Genomic DNA, 22,177 nt, shown 5'->3' on the forward strand with positions numbered 1-22,177 from the left:
TCCCCATGAGAAATTTCACATTTAGTAATAAGTTAATTTGGTAGTCAAACTATATGAATTCTGTCTATTCCATCAGAAGTTTTTATGACCTTGTTGGCAATTTCATGTCATACTTTGTGGAACATTGCATGTTGGGGTAGATGTAAATCAGTAAACTGTGATTTATAAAACAATCCCACTCTGAGTCAACATATTTATGGCATAGCATTAAAATTGTGTGGAAAGAAGGAAATTACTGCGGTTCACTAATTTATGAAAAATGTCACAACTTTATTTTCTGACTAGGCATTTTAAAAATAGCACTTATGTATTGCTATAGCATGAACTTCTCCAACCAAAGAAATGATGGAGAGAAATAGCTATAAATGACTGAGAACAGGAATTATTTAAAAAATCAATCAGTTAGCTAGGTAATTTTATTTGATTCTTTCTATAAACTGCAAAAAATTGTAGATGTTTTGGGAATGGAAAAAAACTTCTGCAATCTCCTTCAGAATAATTAATTTAATAATTATTAAAGGAAATGCAGAGATGGATAGAGGTAGCAGAGATGAAGTAAAATGCATCATAATTTTATATTTATTGAAGCTAAGTGGTACCTTATACATTTCTTTCTACTTTTGCATGTTTGAATTTTGCCATAATATTTTAATCTATGGATATAAATATATCCCAGCAGGAATTTATAGCCCAAATATGGAATTGAGAATATTAATTATGCACAATAGGCTCCTAATTTGATAAATATTTATTTCCATAAAATCATAATTTTATATCTTTTTGAATGGCCCCTGGAATTCCCTAACAATAAGTATCCCTAGTGTATTTAATTATATTTTCTTTCTTTCTTTTTTTTTTTTTTTTTTTTTTTTTTTTTTTGTCTTTTTCATTTTTATCGGTACTGGGGATCGAACTCACGACTGCCTGCTTGCCAGGCAGGTGCTTATGCCACTGAGCTAAATCCCCAGCCCCTCTAATTATATTTTCTATGTACTATAAGAACAATTTGCCATGAAAGAACAAGGCAAAAATTACCACAAATAATGAAGCAAGCTTTGACGCTTTTAGTTGTAGAAAGAAACAGAAATAAAAGAATGGAAATTTGGGTTAAGGTTGTTCTAAAGTAGTAAATTCCTTTGTTTCCCTACAGTAACATAAAATTTTCGAAGGATACACTATCTCCTAGTTGTAATGTGGAATCTCGAAGTATTTTAGGTATATGCCTTGGAGAGGTACCTGGTCAATCTCAAAATAAAAAAGAATGACTCAAAATTATACAGAAGTGGTTGTGGAGAAATTGAATTTGGTCTGGTCATTGCTGTCTTTCCCACTCAGTGATGCATTCTTTAACTTGAAATAATAGCATTGCCGAGCGTTGCTTCTTAGCTTCTGTAGCGTATGATATTTAATTGCTACCAGTGACTCACTTGTATCTACTCCTTTTCTGTCAGTTGAAAAGGAGGGGACTCATATGGCCAGGGCCCTGTTCCTTATTGTCAGTGATACGGATCTATCAAACAAAGTTTTAAATGAGCTTCTTTCATTTCGTTTGTCTGCAAAAACTTTATGCTAGCCAGCGATTTAGCTCAACCGTGTAAGCACTTGTCTGGCAAGCCAAGGTCGTGAGTTTGGTACAAAAAATTTATGCTAATAGAGGGAAGGTTATCTAGTCCTAAGTAAATTTTGTTCTAAAGTAAAATCAAAACAAAACAAAGCATTATAGCTTCCATTATAGGAAGTTCCTCTTTTAGAGTGTCTGATAAAATGTTACAAACACAAATATATAAGAAAGCATCGCTTTAAACGTATCCATTTAGATGAGCTCATATAGTTTCCTTATTAACTCTTTCCTTACCCTTACCCCATGTAGCACTGGTTAATTCTTCCTTTTTACCCTAATGTACCTAGAATTCTGTTCTGTTGCTTTTAGCTTATACGTCTTTCCTCCACCCCCTGAACTAAATGATTTTGAGAACAGGGTTCATTTTCAATGCTCATCATAGTAAGTGCATTTTTGTAGGTTTCTATAAATATCTGTTGGAAGTGGATGCATGACTGTAATGGATCATCCCTTGAGTGATGTTGAACTGATTTTATAATGTGCAGAGACATAACCTTTTCCTGGGACTTTCTTCCCACATCCTCCTATATTCATGCTCTAGGAACACAATTACAAAGTGAGAATACTTTGCCTCTTGACTTCTAATTTCATACCATTTATTGGTCTAATCCCTACATTCTCTATGTGTCTCCCTTCCTAACATTTAGCATCAATCACAACCAAGGTAACTGAATGCTATTTATAACTGCACCGTTTCCAAACTCATCATCACATTTATTTGAAATCCAGTCTAGCCTCCATCTTTTTGTTTTGCCCTTTGCCATTTCCCCCAGGTCTCTCTCATTGCTCTTGGGTGTCATTCAGTAACAAAAGTCGGTCCTTACAGCTTTTTTGAGATCGATAATTTCGAGATTCTGATCCAGCTGAGAAACACTGCTATGTAGGATATCACGGTTTATGTTAGTGGCCCCCAAGCATCATGCATTATGGACTCGACCAAATCTAGTGCTTGAGATTGGTTCATCGTCTCATGCTTGGATTGGTGGAGTGAGTGTTTCACCTGCCCGGGGTGGAGCCAGGATATGGTGTGTGGCAGGAAGAAGGTGTGTCTCTCTCTTTGCTGTTTGTAGCTGGCCATGAGTGGCTGCCCCACCGTGCCATGCTACCTTGAAGCCAACAGAGTATGGACTGAAACCTCCAAGAACTGTAAGAAATAAACCTTTCTTTCTTTAACTTTGGTCAGGTATTTTGTCTCAGCAACAAGTAAAAAGTAACTAAGACAGAAATATAGCAGTATATTAAAGAAGATGAAAGTAGTACAAAAAAGTGTTGGCAGGAACTGAATTTTGTTGAGGCTTTGTCAAGCACCTTGCCTACTAAAATGTCACTGGCTTTTCTCCTTTATTTTTGAAAGTTTTTCTACTCCTTTATGGTTTAAGAAACTTTAGAACAATTATTTTCTTAGGTCAGAAATATTTGAACAACTTTTTGCGATCTTCCCTAGAGTTGTAGAAGATGGAGGGATGTTACATGGTGAATAGACTCAAAGAACCTGTCTCTCCTGAGGGCTCCCAATCAAGTGCAATTCAGAATTGCGTTTCGGCAAAGATTCAGGCTGAGTGATGTTATTTGTAGCAATATTACCTAATCTTAATGTTCCAAAATGGCTGCACTTCCTTCCTGTTTTCTACTGTACTCAAGTTTTTATTAAGTTAGGAAGACAAGGTTGATAATACATACAAAAATCTTCTTTATCCTGCTAGAAACTGCCATTTTTTTTTAATTAAGTTTTTTCCTTTTTTTCTTTAGAAGAAATCTACTGACTTGGGCCACAATGAACAAACTTATGACTCAAAATGGTTTTTTATTTTTACTATTTTTAGAACATGTTTAAATTATTATCTTTCCTTCAGTCTTTCATTTTTCCTTTCTTTCTTATTTCTTTCCTTCTCTCTTTCCCTCCTTCCCTTCTTTCTGTTTTCTTTTCCTTTCTCTCTCTCTCTTTCTCTCTCTCTCTATATATATATCCTAAACTACCCTTAAACTCATGATCCGCTTGTCTCAGCTTCTTTCATCCTGAGGTTATTAACAGCCTGTATCACTTCGCCTGCCCAGAATAAGGCTAATTTTCTTATAAACCTGAATATGCAACATCAATATAGACTAAATGTGAAAAACATTTTAGTCTACTTACCAGAAAAATAAAACCAGAGGTTTGTTCTGACCGTGACTCTGGAAATAGTCAATAAAAGTAAAAGAAATATTCACTTGGAGCTTTTAGATTTGTGTGTCATTTAGTTGTTTACTAATGCAAAAGATTCTAGAATGTGTTGGTTTTATTTGGGGAAGGTAGATTTAGAGTCTTTCAAACATAATAGAAATTTCCCCTGAGAAACAAAGTATGGCTATTTAGAAACTTGTTAATATATTTATTTTGAAAACACTCATTTAGATAAGTGGTTGTATTTTGATAAAAGACTCCTAGTGTCCATATAAGAAATGAGATTGGCTTTAAAATTAGATTTAAATTCCCTGCCTTATATGTTGTCCTTGTAAGTCACACTAATCCTTTCCTGCCTACAATCTCTTAGAAAATATGAGGATTCATTTAATCTGGTAAAAGATTAATCTTTAAAATTGGAATGGAAATACAACAATAATTCATAAACATGATATTCTGCCATTAGCTCAGTTGCATGAATTTATGTATGTTATATGGCAACTTATTTTAAATTATCTTAATGGCACCAGATGTTTAAAGAGGTTTTGAGAGATTGCCTTATCATCCTTGTTTGCTACCTTGAGAATCAGTTCACTGATAACATTTTTATAACTTCCTTAGTAATATACATCATTGTACAATCATCCTCATTGTAGGTATTTTATGCTCCATACCAAACATGAATTTTTTCATGCTACAGTTAGTTCTATCAAATTCACTATCTTCCCTGAGGTTGGAATAAGATACCTGGTTTATTTCCTCTGTGCCTTAGTGATTACTGTTTCTTGAGAGAAGAGGTAAGGTGTCCTTTGTTCTCAGTGATAACAAACTACACTATTACTTGTGGCATTGCATGAGCCAGTGTGTGTGTTAATATTTTGTCATGCTCTGTGTTCTTGTACTCAGCATATGAATGCAGTGCTAACACTTGAGCTTTTAAAGAATTATCTGTTTTATTTGAAAACAGAATATATCTTATGGTTACCTACGAGCTATAGAATAAAATGAAACAAAGGAGATGTTACTCCAAAGAGAATGACTATTCTGACCAATATGCCTTTGTTTCATTTAGTCTATTTCACTGGGTCGAGGATACAGAAGGCAGGAAGACAGTAAGTCGTATTTTCAGCAGGCAAGGATGAGTGTAATTTGCTCATTCTGAGAACTTTTTGTCCTGAAGGAGTGCATCATGCACATCATTACAAAATCTTCTCTTCTACTTCCTTATGAACTCACTTCCCCCACCCCGCTCCTCCCCATGGATCCTAACTTTGGGTGTCTCTAGAGGTTAATGAGCTGTTCTCAAAATGAAGAGAGCCTGCTGGCACGTGGAGAGGTTTGCGTAGCTAGTAGGGTAGTAGCCATCAATTTTGATCCAGACCAGGTCAATAGCAAATGAAGGCTCTTGCCTCCCAACAGCTGTTCAGTGACCTCTGTGAAATGAGGTGGTGGCTGTCATCCAGGTCCTGGACAGCTGTCTCCCTCACAAAGAGCATCACCACAATTGGAATTAATTGACTTTCTTGCCAGATGCCTCCACAGGCAACTCATTCATTCTTTGTTTTTCCTTATTTTTTTTTTTTTACTCCCCTCCACCATCTTAATCTCCCTTTTCCTCTTCATGTTTTTGCCAACCCTCCCCAGCCCCCTGCCCCACTTTCCCTTTCCTTTCCTCCCTCTGCCTACCAGTAGGTGGCCTGAAAAAAAGAACAGCCTCTGTAACTGAGGGGAAGAATGCACTAACACCTCAGAAGCTCCCTGCCAGCTCCTGCTTGGAGGAGGGCAGGACTGTGAATGGAATGAATGCTCTCACCTCCCACAGCGCCTCTCTCCTTACCTCAGTCCTGAGTTGCTTTGCCCAAGGTGTGTCAGAGTTTACTCTGAGATTGTGTATTTTATCCATTGAGCTTTTTCCTTTCACCACTAGGCAGGGAACAGAGCTGTATTTGCAGAATGGATGGGCCCACGGGGAATTGAGTGATTCAGTAGTTGTGGTATAAACCTTTCATCATATCAACCTTTCAGGCACAACCAGAGCTCTCTAGAGGCAGAAGCTTACAGGGAGTTTGGTCTTTGCTCAGATAAGAGTTGTGCTATTTTGGGGGTACAGGATATTTTCAGTAACTATATTCCTAACACCACCGTCTCTATCAATACACCTTTCCTTTCCAGACAGTTTTGGATTTATGATTGCATTGTTTTTATGAGTTTTTAATAAAGTAAAATGAAACCTCATTTTTGTTATGCATTTGAACAAATCATTTGAATTGAAACTAAGCCTGTTCAAAATCCATGGCATGAATTGTTAACTTCTTGGATGCTCTTTTGTTCTTTTAGATAGAAATAAAGAACTAGTGGTAACTGTCATGCCGGAAAATTTACAGTCAGCTTTCAGGTCATCCAACTTCATTTTTTCAACCTCAAGAGTCAAGTAGACGAAACGAAGACATGTCATGTGTTATTTTTCCAACCAGAAAGAGGTAATGGTAGGATATGATGCTTTCTTACGATGGAAAGAGAAAAAAAATTAAACATTTTTACAGTGGTTCTGTACTTATTTAAAGCCCAAAGTGTTTTGCTCTGGGCTGTCTGTTTTTGGAATTTAAAACCTGTGTACAACACTGTATGGGGAAATTCAATTGACGTGCCACATGCTGGTTTGCGTTTAACTCATTACAATGCTGATTGCTAAGAACACTTACATGACCAAGAAGATATCCAAACCTTTCAAGTGGTCACAGGACAACCAGGCCAAGACCTTGAGTTGAGACAATATTAAACAGATGTTAAATCTCAGATATCTTTTGCAATTTACAAGATAAAATTACTCCTGAACAACTTTCACCAACAGTTTTGACCAGGACCACAAAACAGTCATTAGGGAGAAAAGTGAGGTTCAGATTTGGGAAAATATTCCACCCCAGTGACTTTCCAATGGTGCTGGTATACTTTGTATCATCTCTATGGTGGGAAACATCATGCTTGTGATTATTTTGTTATTTAATGAGCATAAAGGTACTTGAAGATCAAAGTGCTAAATGTTATTAGTAGTTATAATGGGCAATTATAAAGCAAATATAAAGAAAAATAGCTTTGAGGAGCTGTCATTTTTAAGATGGACAGTCTGGCTGGTAGAAGAATGACTTCCAGCTTTATGATTCATTTATTTATTCATTTAGAAAAAAAATGACAAGTGACATGACTAGGATGGCTATCTTCCTATTTATTCTATTTTTAAACAATTCCTCAAACACTTCTGATTTCAAAGAGAAAAAAAAAAATAAACAGTACCCAAATGTGTCACAATTCTGACTTCCAATGATTTATACTGTGAATGTGCTCGAAACTTTGCATTTAAAAAGAGAACATGTCCTGAATTTCTGCTAATCCTTCCTCTTAGCTTGGCATTTCCAAACACATCTCAGTCCCTGAGCAAATGACAAGTGGGAAAAAATGGATTATGGCTGCTGAAGTCTCCACCTGAAGGGAGTGCGGGCTTCATTCAAATGAGGGAATGAGAATCTGAGGAGCCAGATTTTAAGGCTGGGCAGTGAGTGACAGCATTATTCCTGATCAATCCACACTTTCTCCTCCTGTCATGGCTGGCTAGGCCCTCCTCTGGCACTGCGGTTTTCCCATCTACCAGCTTGTTACTTCTTTTGCTTGTCTTTTCTTTTCTCTTAATGACGTGAAGAAGCACAAAAGGATGAATGCAGTCAATTTACATTATACATATTTTATACTATACAGATTATTATATAAAATATCCATTTACTCACAAGATATGCTGGTCTTAGGACAATTTTCTTATGGGATCTATGTTCATTTTTCTGGCTTCCAAAGTCTTCTAAAGATTTACTCTATGAGCTGTAAATGTAATACTTACAATGGATGAAGCTGATGATAAAATTGAAGGCGTTGGATTGTGAGCGCTGAGTCATAGGAAAGGGCCGTGCATGAACCCCCATTTTCACAGTTCCAAGCTACTCCTTCTTACAGGAGGAGTATTTGAATAGTGCCCCTAGAGCGGGGCAAAGCATAGGCTTTCCATATGCCCATGCATTCATTTGTTCATTTATTCCTTCATTCAGAACATCTTTAGTGAGGTGAATAGATGCTACTCACAGTTCTGTGTACTGGAGAGACAACAGTACACCAAGCAGATGATAATCCCTGTCACACAGAACCTGGAATCCTCTCCTTTGATTACGTTTTTGAAAGCGAAAGAAATACCCTGCCATCCAAACAAAATGCATTTGTGTACAGAATTTAGCCCTAGGACCACCAATTAATGGCTTCTCTTTTAGCCTTTAAATTATTTCTGTGATTTTGCAAGTTTTAGCCACAGGGACAAAATGTAGCAATGAGTTGACCACAGATCTGCATCCACTGCTCAGCTCATGCTTAATAAGAGCTTTATGTACATACAAAGTGCGGCTGATTAATTTCAATTAAAATTTTATACCCCACCTCAGGGTCTATACTTGCCAATCCCTTTTTTCTAAGAAAATATAATTCTTGGAGGTGATTTGTTAGGTGAGGGAAGAGGAAAAGCAGGATAAGGAGGAGGTCATGGCATTCTGCCAAAACCTTACCTGCCTAACTGTTCTGGAGATTAATGGGAAAGTCACCAAACCAATCAAGAATCGGCTACTAATCACTTCTACATGTGATGATTTTTTTTTCAATCAAAAAAGAAAATTCCCTAAAGTTTCATGTCCTTATAGGAGTTGTGCTAATAAAAACAGGGGACATGCTGAATTTAAAGGGCTCTTTGAAAAATAATTTATTTTTCAGTCATGCAGCATCTTCCTGCCATTTAATGAAAAGTTTTAATGTGACTTGTGTAGAGGCAAAATGGAGTTACCAAGAATATCAATCACCTACCTTGTTTCATGCCAGGAGGATTTTTGGTTGGTTTTTGGTATGAGAAGTTTTAGTAGAATCAAAAAGAAAACTTGTATTAGGTTTCTGCAAACAACTCTAGAGCAATGCTCTGGTGATTCTCAAACAGTTTAAAGGCTTTCTACCTTGTAACTCATTTTGCATTTTCTTAAATAAGATCATGACTTAACAATATATAAAAGACCCAGGTGACAAATCTGGCGAAGGAAAAGTCATGGTATAAAGATATAAAGTTCACAGGTAAACATTCCTGTATTTCAAGAAATTGAGCAAAGACAATTTGTGATTGCTCTTTCTCTTTTCTACCTGCCTGCCAGGATTTTTCTCCAAGCCTTTGATAAATTATAATAATGATAATCAGAAAAGAGAGTGTCATCATATTAATCTACACATTATGTGAAATTACTTTCCCTAAAGTTTAGAAGCATTGCCTAAAAGTTGTCAGAGGTCTTGCTCTGTCTCTCTGTCTCTCTCTGTCTCTCTCTCTCCCTCTCTCTCTCTCCCTCCCTCCCTCTCTCTATCACAAAGCAAAATTCCACTGTCTCTCCCCCACCCCTTCTAAAAAAAAAAGTTGTCGAGTTTTCCTTTCTATTCACTGCAGTCCTGGCCAAAGTAAAGCCCTCTTTCTCAATGACGTCAAGATCTTTAGCAAGATTAGGCTTTCATTTCTCTATTGCAGCAATTAGCCAGGGAATGTATAAAAGGCTTCAGGGAGACTCACTGGGCTGCAGAGGGAGGCACTTTGCACACAGACAGATAGCAGAAGGAGAAGCCAGAGGGAGCGAGCAGGACCCAGTCCGCTACTGGAGAGGGGAGAGAGTGAGACAGGCTGGGAGAAGGGAACAGCAGGAGTGTATAAAACGGAGTAAAGAAAGAAAGAAAAAAAAAAAACCTACCACTAAAACACATTTTAAAAACTCTAGCAGTTCAAGAAAGAAACAGGCTACGTTTAAAGAACATAGAGACAATGACAAGCTAAGGAAAATTTTGCAGTCTCCTCCACAGTCTCATAGGTGCTTGGAAATGAAAGCAGAACAACGTGTCTTTAACGGACTCTGACAGGGGTAACTGGATTAGGGACGGGTGCGCCAGTTTCTTTCTTTCCTTTTTTTTTTTTTTAAACATCTTAAATCCTGAAAAAAAAAAAAAAAAAAAAAAAAAGGCAGCCGCTCCGAATTGAATGAATTGATGGGCACGCTCCAACTGCTGGGCTGGAGAGGCTGAACTTGGTCGTGCCATTTCTGCTTCTTTGAAAGAGGAGACAACTTGGGCTTCCTTTTAATTTAGTTTTTCTCCTTCTCCCCCCACCCCCACCTTCCCCCTTACCTCCCCCACCCCCTCTATCACCACCCCTCTTTTAAATAAGAGGGTGAAGGGGAACCAGAGCGCACAAGGGGACTGATTGAAGAAGCAAAGAAGATGGGTATCCTCAGCATAGACTTGCTGATCACACTGCAAATTCTGCCAGTTTTTTTCTCCAACTGCCTCTTTCTGGCGCTCTATGACTCGGTCATTCTGCTTAAGCACGTGGTTCTGCTGCTGAGCCGCTCCAAGTCCACTCGCGGAGAGTGGAGGCGCATGCTGACCTCAGAGGGACTGCGCTGCGTCTGGAAGAGCTTCCTGCTTGATGCCTACAAACAGGTGAGCTGTGAGCACGAGGGCTTCACCCAGCTCAACCAAGCAGAGCTTTTGCAGGCTGGGAAGTGGGGGTCCTGGGAGGAGTTTGGGGGGCAAGAACAGTGGAGCCTTCTTTGGGGGCCTGCCTAGTGCGTATGTCCAAGTGAGCCTCTATGTTTACTCCTACACCTGTTGCACAGGTTAGTTTAGGAGTGACATATCCAGCCATAATTACGCTGTGGGACCTAATCAGGAAGCTTTTAGAAATAAAGCTTATACTATATTTTGTCATAGAGCGTTTGTACCTGTAGCATAACTGGGCAAAGACAGAAAAATTAGAAGGAAGAGATGTTTATTTTGCCAGTTACCTGGAATTTTGACGTTTTGCTTGCTGGGAGGTTAGGTGAGGTGCATCAGAAAGGACAAATGAGGTAGCATTTTCCCTTTTCTTGCTGAAAAGAGAGGGTCACTTGAAACAGAAAGTTCACAAAGGAACAGGCACAGCAAGTGTGCCTGAGCACTGTCCGCGCTTCCTCTGTTTCTGGGAGAGCTGCGTGAATAAAACCCAGGCTAAGGTGCAGCCTCCTCTACGCTGGTCTGCTGTGAGTCATTAGTTATTAGACATCATTTTGCAAACTGGCTATCAGGAAACCAGGCTTTCTAAGGAGAGCCAGAGGTATTTTGTTTCTCCAAGTAAAAACAAGTTGTTTTAGGAAGAACTAATGGGTCTTATCACTGCAATCTCCTGCCTTGAGCACTGAGCCTGGCTTACCTGTAGAAGTTGTCCCCTCATTTGATCTCCAAAAACCAGTAGACGATCTTTGTTTCTAAGTTAAAAATTCTGGTGTTTAGTCTTTTTGCTGCTTGGACGTGCTAATACAGCAGTTCCAGCCGAGACCTTCAGCTGAGAGGCAAAGAACAATTTGTCACCAATCTTTTGCCAGTCTGTGCCCATCCCCCCTAGTGCCACATGATTCCTGAAGACTCCCTGGGGTTAGGAAGAATGAACTCACTCTGCAAAACGTTGCTACCAAAGGAGAAGATCTTAGTTTACTGTCACCATAGTGGGTAACCTTGCAAATGACCCCAAGGAAAGGGGTTTTAGAGGAATATTGGAGCCAGGTGTTTAATGAAGTGGCATCTGTTCAACAGACAAGCTCAGAAACAAGAGATAGAAACTCAGAATAATAGAGGGGAAGGGAGTGAGTTCTCTTTAACTAAACACTAGAAAAATAGAGGTTGTTCTACTGAAAATCAAATATTCAAGAAGAAAGTGTCTATGGTAAACTAGCTGTAATTCATGTCTTTCATAGAAAAAGCAACGTGCAAGGGGTCTGCATTTATTATCCCAAAGTCATGTGAATTGTAAGGAATCTTAGTCAATGGACTTTTTTCATGAGAAAATGAATGGGCAGTCAAAGTCCCATTAATGAAATCTCATTTATGGTATGTATGTAAAGGCAAATAAGAGTTATAAGCAAGGGGGTCCCTCGAATGATCATTCCATTTCCACAAATGTGTATACTGAATGTGAAGTTTCTATGTTGTAAGAATAAGAAATTCAGAGGCTAGAAGAATACAAAAGTGTATATAACTATAATTAAGAAGTTTCCTCATTTACATTTGCATCTTGTATATTTTAGCAGATTATACGGAAATGTTGAAGCTTGATCTCAGTATTCAACTATTATTTTTTTGAAAGACAATTGGCTTTCACTTATGGAGGAAAAATCACTTCTTGGGAGAATTTTACTTATATGCCTATATGTCTAATATAAATGTCATTTCTCACATTAATTATGAAAGCTGTGATGTTACCCACAATACCAAGTGAGGTATTTTCCCATTAAGCAACTTACTGAAATAGAAATGGAAAAGCAAACACATGTGCCTGTAACTTTTATTATTTACTTTTTCACTAATGTGTAGTGTTTCACGTGTTGTAAGAGTTTGTTATTCACATTCCAGGAAGTTGGGAAAGACGAGGGATTGTTTTTTCTTTGTTCTTTTTTTTTTTTTTTAACAGCATGTGGTTTGTATATTCTCCTCCGCCTTTCTTTGTCTCTGCCTACTGACTTTATCGGTGACCAAGTTCTTGACTGACATTATATTTGCTGTAATGATTTATGTGATGCTGCCATCAGCATATGCAAACTCAGAAACCGTATATCCAGAGAAAAGGGTGGGATGATTGTGTAATGAATGGAAACCCTGAGGATGCTGGATTTTGCTTCCTTTCTGTCTCTAAGTGTGGTTAGGTTAGTGGTCATTGTGGCGGCACTTGAGGGGTCACATGACACCTCTCAAACAGGTTGAATCACCTCATTGAATGCTGCTGTCATCTGTGCCACTGTCTTTGGGCGTGGGCATTTCTAGAGGCACTGGAGGAGGTTCTGCCTGAGATGGCATCACAGATTTCATAACCTTGACTTGCAGGCTTTGGAGGCTGCTACTTCAGAAACAGAGTTTTCCAGGATGAGGGTGTGTCCACGTGTAATATAATTAGAGCTGTCATTTGTTGTTCTTACTTCTCCTAGTTGTTAAATGCCAGAAACTTGGAAAGAGATTTAGACAAATTGGAATAAAAGGATGATCTTTGTGTTTTACCTAGACAAGAGCAACACTGAAGTTAAAGAGCAAAATGAAATGCTAACATAACCTTTGTCCATTAAAATATTGAAAGGAATTTGAAATTGTGGTGAAACTTTTAAAACTCATGGGGGTTCTGGGTATACATTCGACTGCAAACAGTCTGTTAGAAACTTGTGAGATATTCTGAGGCACACACCAGCTATTTTTTAAGTCTCTCAGCCAGTGTCATTGCATCTAGACACTGCATCCCTGTGCTGGTGTTCCAAGACTCAAAAACACAACCAATAAGCAAACTGCCCTGTCTGGGAGCCTGGCTCTTACCTAAATGAAGTGTAAAGGTAAACACAAGTATAGATGCTGACAAGCAGTTTAGTTTCTGCATGGTTAATATTGCGCTGGCATCGAAAACATATTTATTTGAACGTATAATTTTGGTTTTTGAAAGGGTCTCTTTAACATTCTCCTTCTTCTCTTCATTCACCTCAAGCCTTTTAACACTAGTTTCTACAATGGAAAAATGGCTCTTTTAAGAGAGAAACTGTCCCAAAAGGAAACAAAGAAGGCCACAGCCAGAACTTGTCTGTCACTTGGATAAAACATTGGGGAATGATAGGGCTTTGGGCTACGTTTTCAAGGTACAAATCAAACAGAGAATAGCCAAAAAGCAAGTGGAGCTTAGAAAGAGGAGTAGGTAGCTTGTTCTTCTACTCTGATTTATTTGGCCAGTCTGAATGCAGATGGTTAAATCTCTGCTTAATGATTGTTTGGCCATGTTTCTAAGGACATTGATGTAGCCTGGTCATTATGTCAAAGAATCTGACACTTCCTGATAGTTAATAAAGGCACTTCCAGGGCTTTGGATAGCAAGAAGTGTCTGTAACTCTCTGCCACACGCTCATCTCCCATTTTTTGTCACTTGCTTTGCTTTTTAATCCTGAGATTGTATTTTATCCAAAAGCTTTTCTCAGGCTGTGGAAAAAAAAAAAGGTTAGTAGTATATGCTCTATTTCCAGCTTCCCTTGATGAATGGTTCTTTTTTTCCCTCCTTGCCCTGCATTTCACAGTCCACATGTAAAGCAGCATTATCCTTTTGCCTGTGCACCAGGCACTATCAGTAAAACACATCCTATCGTTAAGAAATCACACACTTTGGAGATGTGCTGCCTTCATGCTCAAGTTCGTATTTATAAACATGTCTACTGCAACTTACAAACTTGGCTCAGAGACGCCCTCTTATAAAGATGAAAGTCCTTCATGTACCACCTTTGTTGATGCTGTTTTCATGTTGATTGCAAAAACATAGGAAAGGACAATTGCAGGAGGGCAGATGAGAGAGAAAAGTTAGTGATGACGATTATCACATTTTACGTATGTCCTTTCTGATCCTTGCAAAAGAAAGGGACCCTTTGGGAACATCGGAACTTCAAGACCAATTAGTGGAAATGACGCTTCTTGTGTTTGGGCATTAAATACTGGGCAAGGTTCTCTTTAGAACGGCTAATGCTGGCAGGGAAAGAGGTACCGACCTAATTACTCTTCCGCAAGAGTAAAAAATGCCTTTTGAATGCCTCTTTGGCAAATATGTCTCATTAAGGACAAAAAACCAAACACAAACCCTCTAAGAAGAAGAAATTAAGATGATAGGTAACTTGTGGCCAGGAGACTTTGTGTGCCACTGTGGGAAATTAAAACAAAGTTTGAGAGTACCAGGGGATAACTTGTTTTTGTTGAGCTGCTTTTCTGCAGCCTAAATGTTATTATGGGACTCTCTTTATTTTCCTCGTCATTTTGGCTCTATGTCAAGGAATGCTTTGCTCCTGGGGTGAGCAAAGACTCTTCCATGTTGAAGACAATGGTGATTCTCCCATTCCATCTCAGCAGGATTGTTAACTGAGCAAACCACGAAATTCTCCCTCTGAAACTCTATTCTAACAGGAATTTAGAAACTCTGGTCTAATAGAAATTTTGTCTGTTTAGTTTAAAGTAAATTTGCATGTTTTTTTCTCCTCTGTTTTTGCTAGATTGTTCTCCATTAGGTTTAGCAAAAATAGACAGATTTATTAGTTATATTATGCTTATAAAAGCAGACTATTGCTCTACTCATATTTGGACTTGGGAAACATGGGTGTTTGTTTTTTGCTTAGTTTTCTTAAGAGCATCAATCCTATCTGTGCTTTTTTTCCTACCTGGTTGCCTTTAAAAATAAGGATATCCATCTATGACAATCAAGTCTCTATTAGGGGTCTACTACCACTCAACAAAATAAAGAGAATTGGCCATAGCTCTTTTATTTACTAACCTGTTGAGATAATCAAGATCAGATCAACAATACTGGGTGCTAAGCATGGCAGGAAGCTACAGGAGAGTCCAAGATTTATGTTTCCAAATTTACCTGTAGCAGCAACAAGCTTATCTATCACCTAACTATAATATATTCAATGCAAATCAAGATTATTAATAATTATAAATTCTTTACTGACCTACAATTATAACCACTAGTGTTTAATCAATGATTCATTCAACAAATTTTGAAAAAGTGTATTTTGCTAACAAACAAAATGTCAACCCTGTGCTCCAAAGGGTGTTATGTTTTTGGCAACTTTCCTAATTTTGAACTGTATTGTACTGATCTTAAATTGTCCGAGGCAATTGTTCACGGTTTCTAAGGAAAATGAGCTTTAACTTTCCAGGAAAATTGACTGCAGGTAATAAGGGATCACCTGTACCTGAAGCATTGAATTAGATTATTCTGTTGAACTGTCAGGAATAACACAGGATTGACAGGATTTCTTGGGTGAGAATCTGGCAGGCAGAGGCCAATTTATCAAGACTACACAGTAGTTCATGGGTTCCAATAATGACTCCAAAGTGCAGGAGGATGTTCTCACCTGCCGCGAATTTATCAGTCTGCAGTGCAGAGATTATTTTACAGGTTACATACCTAACAAGAAGTCTCTGTGTAGCAGACTCATCCAAATGCAAATCTTATTACCGCATGTTTATGAATGTAGCACATACAATATGGTTAAAAGGAAATCTTCTACAATCATTAGCATTGTCATAAGTCACAAAGTTCTTTGTGCACAAAGAACTACAAAGAAGTGTCAAAAAGAAGCCATCTATGAGGAGGTTTATGCCTTTAAAATCTGTGTGTTTAAGTGTGAAATATATCTAAGGGCCTCAAAGGCCAATGTAGTTCACATAAAATAATCCAATGAAAGGTGGGTTAAGGGATTTCTTCATCTGGTGTCACTTGTAAATTAGCCAAGAAAATTCCAATTTCACCCTGGTGGTGACTGAAATCAAATAACATCAACAGTTTGCTTTTCAAAGGAAGATTACTTTAAGATTTCTTTTTAGAAAACTAATAGTACTTGTTTCAAACCTACCCTGCTAGGTCTTGGCAGAAGAAATAGGAAAAAACTTTACTTCTCTATTATTATAATTAGTTGTGAATTAACATTAGTAGAAACTTCTGAAAAAAATCTTTGAGGGTTTTATATCTGTTTGGATTGTTGCATCTGCAATGATTCACTTGAGTTAATAACAGTGTTATATGTGGATATTTATATGAGCAAAATAAGTCGATCTAGTTGAAAGTGTTTTGTAATAGGAAGAGCAGTGTGTAAAAATCAATTGTACTGTGGTAAGTTGTCCCTAATGTTTTTGACTTTGATTAAACCATTCTAAGCGAAGATCCAATTGTGTTAATTCAAACTGATGCAATTGGTTCTTTTATGCTGCCTGAGTTTTATTATCAATTTATAGATATAAAGGCCACAAAATTTTTTTCAGTATTCTGTGTTCAACTGCTTAAACCATGTTCAAAGGAGGCACATAGGAAATTGCTCTCTATACTTCTTGTGCCCAAATATTTCATCATTCAAAGGAGTTCGCTAATAAATTGTATGGTAGAGAAATATATGGTTTGTGACATCTTAGATAAAAGAAGGAAAAGAAACAAAAAATCATGTAAAATAAGAAAATGACCTAAAGTAGGAATTACGTTTTTGTTAGTCTCTATTCATTAATGGAAATTGTAAAGTTCTGGTCATTGGAACCATAATATAAGCAATAGTGGCAGAAACATACAGGATAGTCACTGCACTGTGAGACGCTCAAATGTCTTTTTAGGAAAATTTATTATTTTAATTAATTTATTTCTTGGTACAAGGAGTCAAACTCAGGATCTTATGCTTACTAGATAGGCACTTGTGCCAATGAACTATATCCCTGGATATTAATTTATTTTTAGTACAGTTTCCCAGAGAAAGATACATTCTGTTTCATGAGGTGAGATGGGCTGTTCAGTAACAACAGAGGATAGGTCCAGATAATGATCCTTTTCTTTTCTGTTAGTCTGTAATAACCACACAGTATAAGAAGACAGGTCTCCTTATCACGATCTTATATATGAGAAAGCATAGGAAAGGCTGAATGGGATGAATTCTCGTAAATAGTGGATTCCATGTTTCTATTGTCTATTGTTTGAGATAAAATAACTCAGCAGCATGCATAGAAAATCAGGTCCTACATGCATATTTGAAACTGAAAAAGAGGCAGTGTGTTGCAAAACCCTGACAATTTATCTTAAAGTCAACCATTTGCTTCTGACTTTTAAAATGAAGTCAATCATTTGTCACATAATACTTGCTAAGTATTGACAGCAAACTATGGATAGTAAAGAATATCTGCCTCAATTTGATTATCGAGTTACTGCCAGTGCTTCAATGATAAAAATAATTATCTTCAGCGATTATATAGAATAAAAACACTTTTATTCTCATTGAACCGTTCTTTACATTCTATGACAAGACACTTTTGTACTGAAATCAATATCTTTACCATATCCTCTAAAGGAAATACTATTTTTTGTCAACCAATGCTATCTATTTAGAGTGAATTGAAGCAGCAGTGTGTTTAATGTAGTATCCTTTTTCTTTCTTTTCGTTTTCTTTTTCCATCATTAGGTGAAACTGGGCGAAGATGCCCCCAATTCCAGTGTGGTGCGTGTGTCCAGTCCTGAAGGAGGCCACAGTGGTGGAAACAGGGTCCAGGAGAAGACTGCTGAAGGAGTCCAGTGCCACCTGCTTGACTTTGCCAGTGCCGAGCGCCCACTGGTGGTCAATTTCGGCTCTGCCACTTGACCTCCTTTTACCAGTCAGCTGCCTGCCTTCAGCAAACTGGTGGAAGAGTTCTCATCAGTGGCTGACTTCCTGTTGGTCTACATTGACGAGGCTCATCCCTCAGATGGTTGGGCGATACCTGGGGGGTCCTCTTTGTCTTTTGAGGTGAAGAAGCACCGGAACCAGGAAGAGCGATGTGCAGCAGCCCATCAGCTTCTGGAGCGTTTCTCCTTGCCGCCCCAGTGCCAAGTTGTGGCTGATCGCATGGACAACAATGCCAATGTAGCTTATGGGGTAGCCTTTGAACGCGTGTGCATTGTGCAGAGACAGAAAATTGCTTATCTTGGAGGAAAGGGCCCCTTCTGCTACAACCTTCAAGAAGTCCGGCGTTGGCTGGAGAAGAATTTCCACAAGAGATGAAATCTAGATTAGATGGTTAAAGGTATGATTGTCATAGAGCTATTATTTTTTAAAATAAACATTATGTAAAGGAAAGGACATTAAGAACTGAATCCACTATTTCCATTGAGTCCCACTGCCTCACCGCAAGACAAGAATTTACTTCTGAGAAGAACCTAAACCTCTAGCATCTCAGTATTTTTCTACTATTCAAGTAGCACTGGGCTAGATAGTAGTACTGCTGCTCTCTTTTTAGTGAAAAAAATCCAAGTTAGAGAGGAAGAAACCCCAATTCAGTATGTTTTCATTCTAACTTGAGAAATGCGTGATGCTTGCCTTGGGACCAGAAGAAAACAGTTACCTGAATAATAGTTATGTTAGAGAAGCTGCTGTCTATGTTAATAAGATAAAGCACATTGCTTATGCGTTAATCAGTGTGGATAGAACCCAACTGGAAAGTTCTGGAATCCTTACTTATAATGTATCCTTGAATCCAAGCCATATGGTTTGGGCTTTGGAGTTCATTGTGTTTGAGTAGTTATAGCTGTGCATTTCTCTGTACCAATCTACACAGTCCTTCTGAATACACAGAATTGACAGGTGTATTTGTAGATACCAAGAATGATCCCTCCACCTGAAGGTTAGAATATCTATCTGGTGGGTTGCTTTCTGGGCAGATGAGAAAAGTACTAGAAGAAAATCAAATTGGCAAGCTAGAAAAGAGGAAGCAGAAAGATTAGGAAACTTCAGAGTTTCACCTTGAAAACTATAGAAGGAAACTAATTTGCTCACCACAGAAACGTAGGAACATATACAAAACTATAGAAAGAAAATGCTTAACTAAAACAAGCACAGAGAAAACAAATATAAAAACAAAGTATCATGCACCCCTAGATGGAGGAAAAAAGAGGGATGGAAGGAAGGAAAAAAATCACACTTTTATATTTGCACTTGTGAGATTATTTTGGAAATAATTATTTTATGAAGCATGTATGTGATGCATACATTTTCAGTGAGTGAATTATACCCCATTATAATTATTAAAGGAAAAATCAGTGGGTCTAGTGATGCTGGCCCATCCTCCCCAATCCCTACAATTATAATATGTGTCTACTCATTCAAAGTCTTGGTATCTGTGGCAGTTATTATCTCATAAATGCTGAACTGCAGTGGTGGGAGACAGGTACCTTAGCCATTCAGCGACTGCTTTTCTTCCTACACCCAGTGTAGGTGGACTGTACTGAATGATAGGTACAAATACACACACATCTTCTTCATTCACAAAAGAGAAGAAGAACTATTTTGAGTTATTCAAATAATTGCGTAGGCTTTAATATAAGGCTATACTTAGTATAAGGGAATTTGGTAAAATGGAATTTCCATTGATATTCAAATTCAGAATTGGGTCTTTCTTTAGTCTCATTAGCTAAAGTTTAATAATCCAAGACCCCAATATTAGGTGATTATAATTATATACAAAAATATATATGTATGTGTGTGTATACACATACATATCATGTTTCTCTTTAAAATAAAAACAATATAGTTTTACTAATAAGTAATACCTGAAGATCATAACCCTCAAAAAAATAGGCTAGTCATCAAATATAACTATTTTTAAAAATTTAAGAATACTGTCAAATTACAGTATATGGTTGTACTTAAAAATAAAATGATAAAATCAAAAATTCTTCATTCCATTAATAAGTGAATCATAAAACTAATCATAAAAAGATAATCTCAAGGTGAGAGTATATTTGTTGGCTCCAAGGGAAAAAATAATGAGAACTGGGTGTGTAAGAATCAAAATTTTTTATGGAGCTACAAATCAGTGATAGCACTAGCTGGTATATTGTTTAGACATTAAAGCTCCATTCAGACTAATATTTTATAGCAGTGCCTAAGCTTTCCAATGTTTTAAATTCTATTTAGAAAAAAATTCCCTCAAAGAAAAAAATGAGTTTCAAAAGTGTGATGTTGTCTAGTGAATTAGTATATATTGAGAATGGATTATTTCAGATTTCTCAATTATTAAACTATTGTCAGGGGTTATCAGTGGTCTCTCTTGATTTTTATCTTTAAAATGGTGTTGAGATTCGTGGGGATCTCTAAAGAAGCAAATTGGAAAATTAGTTATAGAGTATCCACGTCATTGTCCTTAAACTTCCCTTGTACTCTACACACGTGACAATGGGACAGGATGTCAGAGCAGCTGGATGGGGGATGAGATTTGGGTTAATGCATTGCTAGTTGTCTGGGGAAAAGTGTGATGGAAACATGACCCAGTTGTGCTACATTTTTAAAGAAGTAGAATGTTGTGTGCACGCGTGCACACAGACGGTTTCCCTGGAGGATAATCCAGTGGAATACGAGGTGGAGGAAGTAAACGTTAACAGACATAGGCTGGCTGTTGGGAGGAAAGACATGTTCAGTAGAACACAGAAGAAGTTCTGGAAGAAGAGTTTTGTAAGTGAATATGGAGAAAATAGATTGTGAAAGCTCAGGAATTCTACAATATGTAGATTGGATTGCTCTTATCAGGATTATAAGTCTGTAATTATGTAACCTATTTGTCTCACTACAAACTTTTATGGTTTCCTGTGATGTACCTTTTATAAAATTAACAAGAACTCATTATTTGAGGTAGAAGAAAATCAATGCTTAGCTGATATGCTCAGAGAAATTATTATATTTTCAATACCCGCAACTCTCGTGTCTTTTATAAGGTACGTTCCCTTGAAGAATTACAGTTTTAATTCTCACAAGGGAAAAAACACATAAAACTCTGAGTTCCTTTTCTTAGCACCTAAATATTTCCTGCTGTAGGCTGTGTTTATATGAAACTATCACTTTAGCCTTTTACGCTGAATTTGCTTGTGTAGAATTGAATTAGTTCCCAAGAAATTTTCGATATTATTATAATATCTGGATTTACTCAAACATTTAGTGTTTGAAGGATGTCATGGAACTATTGGAAATTTATTTTATTTCTTATAGAAAGTATTAGTGGGATTTACAATGACTTTCCTGAATGGGCATGAATGAAACGCATGAAAAGTAATGTAGAAATGTTTCATCAGCTATTAAAAAGTAACAGACCTCCAGAGAGGCAAACTAGTCACTTGTCTTGTATAGCGAAAGTGGCAGTTATTTCCTATTACTTTCTTTATTCAAATTTTAAATCTCTGGGCCTGTGTCTTCACCTCATTTATAAAATCATTTACTGATTTTTGGTAATAACAACTGCTGAGTGGTGGCTTGATTTCTTTACAATCTTCCCTCATTAACCAAGTCTCTGATCAAGAAGGGAAGAAAATTCTATGCAGTGTTTTTCATTTTGTTAGAATATACTTTTGGGTTCTTGAATAAAAGTTATAAAACATGCTGAGATCATAAATAGAGGCTGCCTTGCTGGATAAAATACCAGAAGGACTCATAAAGATAATATTTATGACTTTGGGAAAACTCTTATATGGGTACAAGGTGGCTTTGGCATGGCTGGTAAGCTGTGTCCACAGCAAGAGAAATTTACTAACTTTTGACAGCTTCCCATTATATGAATCATGAGAGGACGAACTTGGAAATTTATTCCACTTGACTTCTGATTGATGGTTTGGAAAATGAGTTTAATTAGCATCCTTTGGCCATTGCAAAGAGTAAAATGTGGACACTAACTTGTCTATTGAAGGATTAATGAAAACCTTTACTAGCGTTTAGAACTTTTCGGGACATCCCCAATGTCATGTCTCTGGGCAG

General features: G+C 37.4%; 1 protein-coding gene across 1 annotated transcript; it reads left to right on the top strand.

Moving 5' to 3' along the window:
• The first annotated feature begins 10,106 nt into the window (after positions 1-10,106).
• Positions 10,107-18,454, top strand: Dio2 (iodothyronine deiodinase 2). The gene is made up of 2 exons (NM_001257977.1): positions 10,107-10,328; positions 17,867-18,454. The coding sequence occupies exons 1-2, from the start codon at positions 10,107-10,109 to the stop codon at positions 18,452-18,454; spliced, it is 810 nt and encodes a 269-aa protein (NP_001244906.1).
• The last annotated feature ends 3,723 nt before the right edge of the window (positions 18,455-22,177 follow it).

Source organism: Cavia porcellus, unplaced genomic scaffold (assembly GCF_034190915.1).
Source record: "Cavia porcellus strain 051 isolate PalLab524CR breed Dunkin Hartley unplaced genomic scaffold, mCavPor4.1 scaffold_31, whole genome shotgun sequence".
NCBI classification, from domain to species: Eukaryota; Metazoa; Chordata; class Mammalia; order Rodentia; family Caviidae; genus Cavia; species Cavia porcellus.